Genomic DNA, 13,993 nt, shown 5'->3' on the forward strand with positions numbered 1-13,993 from the left:
TTGTGGTTGACAATAATAGCTTCCACCAAACTTCCAAAATAAATTATTTTTGCTGGCTCTCTTCAAGTTTAGGAGCATTAATTGAGAAGCATCTTTTCATGTTAAATCTTTCAAAGTTATTTTTTCTCTACAATGTTGTTGTATAAATAATACACAAATAATTACATAAATTCCCCTGTTCATTTTCCTCTGCATCAATTTATAGAGATTTTCCTAGTGTCTTCTGAAATTGTACATTTTGTCATTTCTTACATTATAATAATTTTCATTACATTAATATACGATTTGGTTTTTTTTCAATAGAATTACCACCTGTTTTCTGTTTTTTTGGCTAGTAATGAAAAAATGGCCTTAAATACTTTTACATTATATATATATACACTATATATATATGTACATATACATATATATATCTTGTTTGATTTCTTTGTCGTTGTTTTTGTATCCTCAAGCCAAGTTCTATAGTCATCATCATCCAAAAGAGAAAATTCTAGGGTTTTAGACTTCCCTTTCAAATAACCCAATAATTTTGTTCTATAATTATTGACATAAGAATTATGTGATTCCTCCACAATTCTATCATTTAGTGTCATTGTGAATTTTCAAAAGCTATTCCAGCAGAGCACAAACTTTGGCATGTTATTAGAAGCTGGAGAGATTTTAAGTAGGATGTTGGTGACAGACTACACATTTCTCATCCTAGGATCAATGTAGCTGTGTACAAGGAGATTCACCACCAGATAGTTGGCAACAAGTGATAATTTTGGGGTTATAGAAACCCACAAAGACTGTCTATCAAAGTGGGGCAGTGACAGAAGTTGCCATCAACATTGATGAGGAATGTATAAGAACTGAAAAAAAATCAAGTTGAAGTTTTGAAAGTCTATTTAACTTTCCTCATCTTATCTCTCTGAATCTCAGTTTCCCCTTCTGTAAAATGAAGGCATCTAGACTACATAATCTCTGAAATCCCTTTTGGCTATAGACCTTTGATTCTATAATTTTCTTCATTTAAATACTCTTATTCCAAGATAGGTTGGCAATAAAGTTGTCCATGAAACCTGAATTATTTATGTCATAAAATTAAATTAGATTAAATTATGACTCAGTACAAGTCATATTTCCTATTATATTGCAGAAACAAAAATATTATCCAAATATGAAAATGATATTCATTTTGGGCTTGACAACCTAAGTTTCAGAATCAGTCATTTTATTTAGAAAAATTAACCATGGAAATATTGATTGACTTTCTTTTCTTCATTAGTGGCCAAATAGCTACATTTTGCTAGCAAGAAAAGAAAGACTATGAGTCTACCAGTGAGAAGTTAGAAATAAAGTGCAACCCTCCCCAATATTAGAAAAATAGCCTTTCTAAATTAGGGAAAGACAGTCCCTAAAGGTATGAGGGCTGTATTCCCTAATCCCTTTGAATCCTAACTCCATCATTATTTTTGCCTCTTAATTTGAGAAATACACAATTTCAAGATCTATATTTCCCTTCTGTACTCTCACATTTTATCATACATTTACTATAGTCTCTTCCCATGCTCCATACATATTATCACAGTGCCTTGTCTTCTCCCTCAACTCAACATTACCTTTATTTTGTTTTCTAAATATTTGCATTGCTATTCTAAATATGGTCATTTGCAGTTGTGTCTTTTATTAGAATATGAACTCCTTGAGGGCAGGGACACCTTTTTTTGTATTTGTCACATCAACGCCAGCTATAATACTGAATAAATAATAAGCATTTAATAATGCTTACTGAAGGACAGGTGCATTAATATGAGCATATTTATCTATAAGCTTCCTTTTGTCTAGAGAAATCAGAGATAGTCTTGTTGATATGTCAAACTTTATTCAGTAAATAGCAAGACCTCAGTTCAGTCAAAACAAAATTATTTTAAAATTTCTCATATCTATATAGCATTTTAAGGTTCTGCAAAGCCCTTTGACAAGTGCACAAAGAAATGTGTCATAGGCCTTAGGGACAAGGACTGACTCCCTCTCTCCATGACTTTGAGCAAGTCATATAATCTCTTTATCCTTACTTTGCTTGTCTATAGAATGATGGTGCTGACTTCTGAGGTCTCTTCCAGTTTCAGATTTAGATCCTCTGATTTTACACATTAGGGGTTAAGAAATGTTTGCTCTTGTATCCTTTACATAAGTTCATAGATTCATAAATTCATAGATTTAGAGCTAGAAGATTTTAGAGACCATTAAGTCCAATCCCCTTATTTTTACCAAATGTGAAATGGAAATCTAGGGAAATTAAGGGATTTCTCCAAAGTCCTAAGATTGTAGATGTTACCCAAGTGGTAAGCAACAAAGGAGTAATTTTGATTTTTAATTATATTTTAATAGCATTTTTTCATTTTAATAGTATTTAATAATATTTTCCAACTACATGTAAATACAATTTTTAGTATTCATTTTTTATAAAATTTCGAGTTCCAAACTTTCTCCTTCTCTCCCTTCCCTCCCCTCTCCCTAAGATGGTAAGCAATTTGATATTGAGTATAAATGTATAATCATGCAAAATCTATTTCAATATTAACCATGTTGATAAAGAAGAAATAGTTTGCAAAGAAAAAAATCTACAAAAAACAGGGGAAATAGTACGCCTCATTCTGTATTCAGATTCCATCAGTTCTTGTTCTGGAGGTGGATAGCATTTTGTATCATAAGTCCTTTGGAACTATCATTGTATTGCTGAGCAGAGCTGAACCAATCATGGTGGATCATTGTACAATGTCACTGTTACTGTGTACAATGATTCCAAAGGAGTAATTTGAAGGCAACTCTTTGGACTCTACTCTGCATTTTTTCCAGTCTCCCTTCTCACTTCTCAAAGACAGCCTGCAAAAGAGTAGAATAGGAAACATGTTGGTTTAAATAATTATTATGCAAATTATAAAACAACTATAAAATCATTATGAAAAATTCAAGAAAAGAGATAGCATGGACTAATATGGACTAGGTCTCCATACCTACAATTGGCTTTAAATGAGAAATTCCAGTACATGGAGTTCTTAATGTTTTGACAACCTGATAAAGCCTATAGATCCCATCTCAAAATGATGTCTGTTGGCTATATTCATAATTGAATGATATACAAATTGAAATCAAAAGTTAGTGAAATTACAGACATACTGATTAAATTTGGTCTAAAAGAGTGGCCAAAAGACCATCTTTTTTATTTAATAATCTTTTGGCCTTTTTAATAAAATGACTAAATTACTCCCCCAAAAGAAATTAAAGACATAATTTTTTTTTCTCATCTAAGTTCATAGAACACTGAAATCTATCCTCGAACCCCTCTGGAATCTGTGGATCCCAGGTTAAGAACCTTTGCTTTAGTAGCTAATAAGGCTTCTCCATTGTTCTTGAGCATCAGTTTGCAAAAAGCTCTAAGACACTCTGAAAAAAGACACACTCATACTCTACAAGAATGTAATTATCTGAGAGCATTTACTTGGACTTAATTTGTTGTTTTCTCTTGATCTTTTTTTCACAGATAGGTGTGGACAAAGAGTTCTATTTGTTCCCCCTAGTATTTGATGAAAATGAAAGTCTGTTCTTGGATGAAAATATCCAAATGTTTACAAAAGAACCTCACCAGGTGGATAAAGAAGATGCTGATTTTCAAGAATCCAATAAAATGCACTGTAAGTGACAAATTAATAAGAGGTCCATTGTACACCAACACAGAATACATATATATATTTATTGGACAGTTTTCTATTATTAGTTTTTCCTATTAGTTTAATTTAAAATAAAATTTTATTGATTTAAAATAACAGCCTGAGGGATATTCAATTTAGTATTTAATAATAATGATAATAATAATAGCTGACATTTAAAACAGCAAAGTGTCATGTATTAATATGCATTATTTCATTTGATCCTCATAATAACTATTTGAAATTAAGTATGAGTTATCATTTTCTGAGTCTAGAAAATTGAAATACAAAGTACTAAAACTTGGAACATGGAAAAAGGAGTAAATCATATTCTCAATGAGAAAACAGTTTGCCCCTTGTTGGGCATTATGAAGACAAGTGTTATATGGAGAAAGAGAAGGAAATGATTATATTTTAATAATGCTCCTAAGTGGGAGATTAAAAGGGTTATACTCTATTGGCTCTTTATACCTTAATTATTGTCAATTATTAAATACATGGTCACCAAAATGCTCAGCTTGACCTTATGGGTGGAAAGGTATGACCGTTTACTACAATGCTGCAATTTGGAATTGAAGGCTTTACATTCAAATCTTACTTCTGCTACCTAACTACCTTTAGGACTTATGAGGAGTAACTAGGAGACACAGTGGATAGAGCACTGGCCCTGCAGTCAGGAGGATCTGAGTTTAAATGTCCTCACACATTTTCTAGCTGTGTGTTCCTGGGCAAGTCACTTAAACCTGATTGTTTAAAAAAAAATGACTCCCTTGCTTTGGGTCCCCCATGCTTCCTAAAATAAAAAAAAAAAATCCTACCTCATATTTTAACCTGTCCCTGGACACGGATAGTGGATGCATCTGGGGGGATGGATCAATGATAACGATGTATGGTACCTACTACAGTGGTAGTATTTGTGCCATTTTTTTGAAATAACAAATTTATCTAACTTTTGTTTCCTCTTGTATCAATGACAGCAGTTGGACTAAATTATCTATTAGCTCTTTTCCAACCCTAAATTCTATGGAGATATTTCTGGGCAGTCTAAGAAAGTAATGAAATTTTCTGATAGCCTATATTCAACAGTGATAAACATTAGGAGAACTAGGAAAAAGTGAGAATTGAGTAGCTAGAGAACACTCTAGCAGAATGTCACTGAAGTGTTCCTCAGCTCTATGTATATACAAGTCCTTCAGGATGCTCTGCCCTTACATCCAGCTCCTGGGACTATCTGAGAAGCATACAAATGGGACCATCATCTGTGATCCTTTCCTTAAAAATATTCCTCCCATTGCAGAAATGAGGAAGAGAGAGTTTCCTTTAATTAGCACACATTCTGGAATGCTAAAGTAACATACATAACAAGTAAACTTCCATTGAACAGTTTGGGACAAACTTTTCATTCTTATAATATTTTTGCAGCCATAAATGGATTCATGTACTGGAAGCAGCCTGGACTTGAAATGTGCCTAGGAGATACCGTTTCATGGCACTTATTCAGTGCTGGAAATGAGGCTGATATACATGGGATATACTTTGCAGGAAACACATTCCTCTCTAAGGGAGAACAGAAGGACACAGCAAACCTTTTCCCTCAAACATCTCTTACACTCCTTATGACACCTGACTCTGCAGGTGAGTAGTCAGACTGATTGTTTCCCTTCATTTTACACATATACATATACATATATATGAATATATAATTTGAATTCCCCCAAGTTTGGTTTGCCTAGCTTTACCCACAAACGTTGAGTGGTGAATACCTTCTTCTCCCCAAAAGCCTCTCAGTGGTTATAGAAAAAGTGGAACTATCTCAGTATGACTCCCTTGCTTTGGGTCTCCCATGCTTCCTAAAATAAAATTTAAAAAATCCTACTCTATATTTTAACCTGTTCCTGGAAAGTGGATGCATGTGGGGGATGGATCAATGATAACTATGTGTGGTACCTACTACAATGGTAGTGTTTGTGACACTTTTTTTGAAATAACAACCTCATCCTTCCATCCCATTTCAGACTCTTCCAGGATATTAGAAGGTGGATATAAGACAAATATTACTTCTAGGACCAAGTATTAGTCTTTTCTGATAGTTAAGGCTCTGAACACCTTTTCTACTTTTCACTACCTGGTGTTTGTATGCACAGTGCTCCATCTCCGACCTTCTTGTCTTTGCATTGACTGCTTCACATCCCTGGAATGTTTTTCCTTCTTACCTCTGCTAGTTTCCTTTAGATTTGGATCAAGTAACATCTGCTATAAAAAATCTTTCCTGCTTCCCCCCAGCTATTCATGTCATTTCTCTCCAACTATCTTGTATATATTTGAAATATTTTTATCTTTATTAGAAAGTAAACTCCTTGAGGGCTCATTTTTGACTTTGTATTCCTAGAGTTTAGGACAAATCCTGACACATCAATAGGTTATTTGTTTCATAAATATTTGTCTATTAATTGATTGATTGAGACTCCCATTAGAACTCCAAAGTCAAAAGTTTCCAAAATATAGGTCATTCCTTAGAGCACAGGATCCAGAGTATTCATTTGATGAGTGCCTTTACCTTCCCTCAAAAGAAACCCCTCTACCATCCAAACTATTAATGGACAAAAGAAAGTTTAAGCAAAAATTAAAAGCATGACATTAAAAGCCATACATTTCTTATTACATGATGCTTGTTACAAGTGTGGGTTTCACCATGTGACATTATTATTGTTGTTGTTGTTGTTTTCCTCCCCAGGACTTTTTGATGTTGAATGCCTAACAACAGATCACTACACAGGAGGCATGAAACAGAAATATCTAGTGAGAGAGTGTGAGAAGTCTACATCTGACACAACACTATATCTACACCAGAAAGTCTACTACATTGCTGCTAAGGAAGTGGAATGGGATTATTCCCCAACCAGGGACTGGGAAGAAAAACTCCATAATTTACAAGAACAGCAAAAGTAATTTGGCATCTCCTAACTAATTTGATTTCTCATGAAGTAGAATCATTATTCTTTTAGCTGCTTGGGAGAGAATATTTTAAGGAAGTACAGCATTGTTTTTCTAATTGGTTTAAATTTCGATTAACTTGCTTGCTCTTGTACTTTAGGTCTTTGTCTTTTCTTAGTTTCTATCAGGAAGATTTCCATTTTATATACTCAGAAATCTTGTGCCTCAACTAAATTCCCATTTGTTTTGGCCCAGTAATCTTGCTTTCAGCCAAATCTGTTATCAAAAGCATGGGTTTCCCCACATTCATTTCCCCCACATTCCACCTTCCAGACTTCTCATTTAATTCTAATTTTAGTCAAAAACACTTTAGTATCTACCCTCTTGAGAACTAAAAATTATTCCTTTCTCCATACCAATACCACTCCATTCTCTTTCCTTCAGAAAACCAAATGACCTCACATTGTTTATTTTTTTAATGAACAAAATACTTTTCCTATTTTTTTCCTCAAGTTTTTTTTTTTCAATAGCTAAACATTTCACACTTGAACAAAGCATTGTACTAGACACAGAATGTGAGTTGTAAAAGTACTTCAGTGTTCCTTAGTTCAACCGTACTCCAAAGCAAACTCAACTTTAACATAATTAACAAGTGGCTGTTCCCTCTGATGGAAACCATCCAAGATGGGGATAAAATTTCCCACCATCTATTGACATAACCCATTCTACTTTTTTGTAAAATTCTAATACTTAAGATGTTTCTTGGGGCAGCTAGGTGGCGCAGTGAATTGAGTACCAGCCCTGAATTCAGGAAGATCTGAGTTCAAATCTAGTCTAAAGTTCAAATCTAAAGTTCAAATCTAGTCTATTTCTAAGTCAAATCTAGTCACTTCCTAGCTGCGTGACCCTGGGCACGTCACTTAATCCCAATTGCCTCGGGGGAAAAAAAAAGAAAGAAAAGAAAAAGAAGTTTTTTTTTTTTTTTTTCACTCTTATAGCAAGTTTATGTTTGCCTTTTTTTCATCTTCTACCTACTGTCACTAGTTCAGCCCTCTGGAGTCAAATACAAAACATTTGATCTTCCATGTGACAGCCCATCAAATACTTTACAAAAGCTATTATGTTTAGCCCTGAGTATTCTCTTTTCTAGACAAAATATCCCTACTTCTTTCAATCAATTGTCATGTGACATGGGCTTAAGTCTATGTTATCCTAGTTGCCCTTTTCTGGACACTGTCCAACTTATAAATGTTCTTCTTAAACCCAATCTTCCATATAAAATCTGACAGTGACATCTAGGGCAAAATTATCACTTCTTAACTCCTGGAATCTGTTAATATACCTCTGTTCATCTTACAAATCTTAAGATCTAAGAATCTCTCTTAATACAGCCCAGGATTACATTAGTTGTTGCTAATGTTGTTACTGCTATTTGCTTGCTAATATACATTGAACTCTAGGTCCATTAAACTCCCTAGGTCTTTATCAGACAAATTCCTGTCTAACCATAACACCTTGCCCTCATCTTATACTTGTGGATTTGATTTTTTTTTTTTGGGTATCTAATTACAAGACTTTACATTTATCCCTATTGAATTTCATCTTATTAGATCAGTCTTGTGCTCTAGCCTGTCAGGGTCTATTTTGGATCTTGAGTTGTCATTTGATATATTAATTAAGTGTTTGCTTCATTTGGCCCATCCCATCCGTATATGTATTCATCATTTCATTCATCATTTTAAAAGTTTTCGGAATAATAAGAAACATTCATAACTAAGATATAGGAAAAAGTCCCAAAGTATGAAGTAGAAATAACTAAGTCATTTAAAGTTTCAAGTTGACAAAAATTTTTTGTAGCAGTTGACTCACTTGAGCCTTATTGTATCTTAATTGTCTCTCCTTGTCTGGGCTATAGAGAAGTATCCAAGACAAAGCTATTCCTTAAGGAATTTTCAATGTAACAGAAGTAGCCATATAAATATAGACAACTAACTACATATAAATGAAATAAGTGCTAACAAATACTTAGGGTGTACAGTCATCAGCAATTGAAATGCTCTATTCTAATAGTGATAGATTATCTTTTGTGTAATATATTAATGATTCCTTATATCCCATAAAGCAAATTCTCAAAAATCATATCATTTGAGCCTTAAAATAAGCTTTTTTAAAAATTATAATTTGACAGAAAAAGGATGGAAAGCTATTTTAGGCAAGAGGAACAGCATGTACAAGTATTCCCTTCCAATGGAAGGAATTTCTCCCTCATGTGTTCTCATTCATACTCTCCTTATTTGCTTTTCACATTCTACTTCACACTTTATTTATTTGTATATAATATGCTTCTCTTCTCCTTGATCCTAAGTTCCTTGATGGTGGAAGTACTGTATTATTATTAACTTTAAAAGAATGAATGAATCAAGGAATGCTTGGGAAACATAAGCTAAACAATAGACAAAGGCTAAGGCAAAAATCTTTCATTGGGAAGAAAATTCAGAGTTGTCATAGACTTTCATAAAATCCTTGAATGGTATCCTCAGGGTTATGCAGAAAATGTAAAAAGTTGTAGATTCTTTCATGTGTGAAATATCTCAATGACTGGTAAGCCATCCTCTCAACTACCATATTACTTTTATAGGGGTTACTCTTGCCTTTCTAGGATAGGATTATGCTGCTAGTTAGTACTTGGTTGACAAACACTAATCAAGTACCTGATCTGTGCTTTTGGAGGAAATACAAAATTTAAATAAGATATAATCCCTTTATTCTTTGCCCAATCTTGTACAATTCAAAGTTTCCTTTATGTTGTGGTAGCAAATCCTAAATTTTTCTTTCTTTTTTTTTTTTTTAAGTGTTTCCAATGTGTTTTTAGATAAAGAAGAATTCTTCATAGGTTCCAAATACAAGAAGGCTGTATACCGTCAATACACTGATAATACATTTAGTACTCCAACAGAGAGAAAAGAAGATGAGGAACATTTGGGAATTCTAGGTACTGTACCATGATAACTGATTCTGAGAATCTAAATCATGAATTTTAATTTTAAAAATGGGCCCATAACTAATTCTAAGAATTAGAATGTCCTTCATTATTTATTGTCTCATAGAAATAGTTGATATGTGCATTTTGAGTTATTTCTGGACCTACATATCAAAAATTAATCATTAAAGTTTTCTTTAAAAATCTACAATTGAGTTCATATACTTTGCTTTAAAAAAATAAACTAATCCAAAAACAGCAAAAAAAAAAAAGTTCTTAGGTATAATAAAATGCTGCCTCAGATCAGCCTTCAGAAATACTGCATTTATCATTGGTGGTGTTGTTCACCCAGGTCTGACTCTTGGTGACCCTTTATAGCACACCAGTATTTTCCCTGGAGTTTTCTTGGCAAAGATACTGAAGTGGTTTGCCATTTTCTTCTCCACTGGATTAAGACAAATAGGGTTAAAAGACTTGCGCAGAGTTACACAGCTACTAAGTAGCTGAGGCTGGATTTGAATGAAGATTTTTCTAACTCCAAGTTCAGTGTTCTAACTCCTGAGCAATCCAGCTACCTCATTTATCATTTATCATTACACTATTACAATTCTCTCACACCCAGACTTAAAGAGCTGAGAACAAGTCACTTGAACTTAGTTTCCTCCTCTTTAAGGTAGAGATAATAACAGAACCTCTATCTTACAGTGTTGTTATGAGAATCAAACAAGAAAACAAAGATAAAGTATTTTTCAAATGTAAAAGTACTACCAAAATGCTTTTATTCTCACCCTCCAGACTCAATGACTCTACCCCCCCAAAAAAAAATCTCTTGAAACACTTGAAGAATCTAATTATTTACTAACTATTTTTCAAGGACCCAAAGTTGACTCTCAAAAGAAATATACAGGTGGTAAGAAGAAAATGTGTGTACGGATGATTAGGACATTAATTTAATATAGAAAGATGAGACAAAATGTATATCACTATAGCAAGCAGTGAAAAGTTATCTCTAGATTTTTGGTGATTGCTGGAGAGACTCTGCAAACACAGGAAGAATCCAATTCTATGGGGTATCTTGAAATGATCAGTGGAGGGGAGGGGTTAACCATGAAGGACAGCAATATCCATTACTGTAATATCCATTACCTCTTTCCTGTTTGTTGGATTTTCCTGTGGACTTAACTATCCTTGACTTTCTTTTTAAAAACAAACTAAAGCTTTAAGCAAAAAAGGGATAAAGGTACCATCTAGATTTCTCCCAGGAGAGAAGAGACCAAGACAGGAAAGAGATTTCTGGCATCTTGCACTTAATTCTGTTGTCTCCTCATTGAAGTTCTGGGAAAGTAGACTCAGAGTAAAGAGGAGAGAATGGGGATTGGAAAGTGATTCTTGGGAGGCTTCTAATCTGAGGTGGAGGTTTCTGATATGAATCAACAGGGAAATGATCCATGATCAGATTATATACCTGCAGATGCCCATAAGGTCTTGAAAATGTCTTCCAGAACTTTGCATTAGAAGAAGTCAATTAGAATCTCCATCTTTGGAGAAAGCCATTTTTTGGCAAGTTTTATTTGGGTTTATGTTCTAAATTTTCCAGTCTGAGAAGAATTCATATTCTGCACATCAAAAAATATATATGGTATTTTGCCATCATGCCTATTTCAATGTAGTCTGTGTCTTAATTTCCTCAATGATTTTTTTTTTCTGTTTTACTCCTATTAGGTCCACAACTTATGGGATATGTTGGTGGCAAAGTTATAATTGTCTTTAAAAACATGGCATCAAGACCTTATTCAATACATGCCCACGGGGTGAAAACTCCTAATTCTGTGGTAGTTCCAACACAACCAGGTATCATTTGGGGAAAATTCAATTTATAATATAAATATGAAATTATAATGTAATGAAATGAATAATGAAAGTATTATATACAAAATATAATATATAAGTAGTATATTTAAAATTCATGATATAATAATATAAGAAGTTTCTTTGAGCTTCCTTTATAAAAGAAACTTGAGGGAAATTGTTGTTTGCATAATGGTAGGTCTTTCAGGAAAGAGGAACCAGGATCATATCTTTAATGATACAGATTACAGTATTAGTGAAATGGTGATTATCATTACAATTAGCATCTATTGTGCCAGGTACTGTACAAGACAGTAGGGAAAAGATAAAAATACTCCCTATTTCTCTACTCCTAAGGAGTGTGTATGTGTATGTGTGTGTGTGTATATATATATATATATATAAACATGTATGTGTGTATATATATATATATTTTGCTGAGGCAATTGGGGTTAAGTGACTTGCTCAGGGTCACACAGCTAGGAAGTATTAACTGTCTGAGGCCAATTTGAACTCAGGTGTTCATGACTTCAGGGCTGGTGCTCTACTCACTTCACCACCTAGAAGCGTTTATATTTTATAATGAAATTCTAGTAGACAGTTATCCCTGAATTCCTTATTCAGGAAGGTTCCACAATAGTCTTGGATGATGACAGTGAGTCTTAATAAGAGAAAACAATGGCTTCAATGACTTGAAAGTTTGGTATAGGCTATAAATGATGAGAAAAAGAGGGGTTGTAGAATGGAAAATTAAGTTCTATCTCTCATCTTCTATCTCAATGATGAAAATATATTAGGAATGGAATTTTCATAAAAGAGGACAGTAGAATAGGTCATATAATTTAGATCTCTCTCACTGAGGAGCTGAAAGGATGAAATGAGAATCTGATTCCTAAAGGATTAAAGACTCTATGGAACATGGGTTGGACTGCAGGGTAGAATGAATAGGCACGAATAAATTAGTAAGGAGATCTAACATTTATATATAGTCATGTGTATAATATATAGTATATATAGAAAGCATGAAAGATGGGCATCCAAAGAGTTAACTATAGAGATCAGTCAGTCAACAACCATTTAGTGTCTATGAGAGGCACTGTGCTAAGCATTGAGGATACAAAGAAAGGCAAAAAATCAGCTTCTGCCTCTAGGAGTTAATATGTAAATAATGAGTACAGGTACTTGTTACTCATTACATGTATTCATACTGTGCATAGAGAAAGGGTAATCTCCAAAAGAAGGCCACTAGCAGCTCAGCCACAAGGAAAGTCTTTCTGTGACACGTGGATTTTGAGCTGAGATGTGATGAAAGCCAGGGAAACTAAGAAATGAGGCAGAGCTCACAAATGAAGAAAGCATGGTAGTGGAAAGCAGAATTGAAGTTTGTTGGGAAGGAAAAAGGATAGTTGATTATTTCTGGTGGATCAGGAAGCTTTTGGAGAGCTGATAAAAATTAGGAAGTGAGAGAAGAAGAAAAGAATACTAGTCAGGAAAAGGAAAAAGACACTTGAAGGAAGGAAGGGAAGGGGAAACGTCTGCTAAACTACTTTGGGTCTGAACAATCTTTTCAGCTCTAATGGAACTAGTAGGACCAAAGGATGGTAGATTTAGGTCTGCAATAGTACACTGAAAAGGTCATCTAAGTCCAACCCTTCTCATTTTATAGCTGAGGAAATGGAAGATCAGAAAAGGGAAGTTCACAAGTTCAGAGCTCTAGAACAAGGAGGGACTTCAACAGCTGTCTGGTCCAAAGCCTTCATTTTATAGCTGAGCAAACTAAAGCCCATCACAGAGTATTGACCTAACCAAAGTCACATGACGGAGATTAAATCAAAGAGGGAAGGGTAATTGCGTTCTTTAACTCGTAATGTTGCTGTGAGGAAAATAGCACATAAAATACTCCAATGTCAGTATGAGAGGCCACAGAAAAGTAGGTTAGTGTCCAAGTCAAGAAGTAGGACTGGGGATGGGAGGGAGGAGAATCCAAGATTCTGACACTTGTGTGATCTGAAGCAAATCATCTGCTGTCTTAATTTCCCCATCTCTCAAATGGGAATTATAATTGCCTTATTCATCTCACAAGACTTATTGTGAGAAAAGGGCTATGTCATCTGTAAAGAGCTATATAAGTACATAGTGTTATTATCCAAGTTAAGAGAAGATCTATTCTAATATTTCTTTGCAAATCAGAGAAAAATGGGGCTGCCATCTTCTTGACTTCATAGGACAATGTAGGCATAATAATTAGTTCATTCTGAATATTAAGGGTATAGTTATGTTGCTCATTCATTTCGGTCACATTTGACTTTGTGACCTCATTCGGGATTTTCTTGGCAGAGATACTGGAGTGGTTGGCCATTTCCTTCTCCAGATCATTTTACAGATGAGGAAACTGAGGTAAACAAAGTTAAACTACTTGTCCAGAGTCATACAACTAGTCAATGTCTGAAGTCATATTTAAATTCAGTTTTTCCTGACTCTTAAGTCAAGTATTCTATCTGCTTGTAAGTTAGCTGCCCCAAAGAGAATAGTGGGTAAA

General features: G+C 34.1%; 1 protein-coding gene across 2 annotated transcripts in view; it reads left to right on the forward strand.

The window, feature by feature from the left end:
• LOC127552960 (ceruloplasmin-like) overlaps window positions 1–13,993 on the forward strand; it is a 66,588-nt gene that overhangs the window by 26,321 nt on the left and 26,274 nt on the right. For both annotated transcript variants that reach the window (XM_051983300.1, XM_051983301.1), the window contains exons 10-14: window positions 3,527–3,677; window positions 5,115–5,327; window positions 6,427–6,637; window positions 9,479–9,618; window positions 11,329–11,457. In XM_051983300.1, coding sequence (XP_051839260.1) covers window positions 3,527–3,677; window positions 5,115–5,327; window positions 6,427–6,637; window positions 9,479–9,618; window positions 11,329–11,457 — 844 coding nt within the window. The remainder of the gene's footprint in view (window positions 1–3,526; window positions 3,678–5,114; window positions 5,328–6,426; window positions 6,638–9,478; window positions 9,619–11,328; window positions 11,458–13,993) is intronic.

The sequence above is a fragment of the Antechinus flavipes genome, chromosome 3 (genome assembly GCF_016432865.1).
Source record: "Antechinus flavipes isolate AdamAnt ecotype Samford, QLD, Australia chromosome 3, AdamAnt_v2, whole genome shotgun sequence".
NCBI classification, from domain to species: domain Eukaryota; kingdom Metazoa; phylum Chordata; class Mammalia; order Dasyuromorphia; family Dasyuridae; genus Antechinus; species Antechinus flavipes.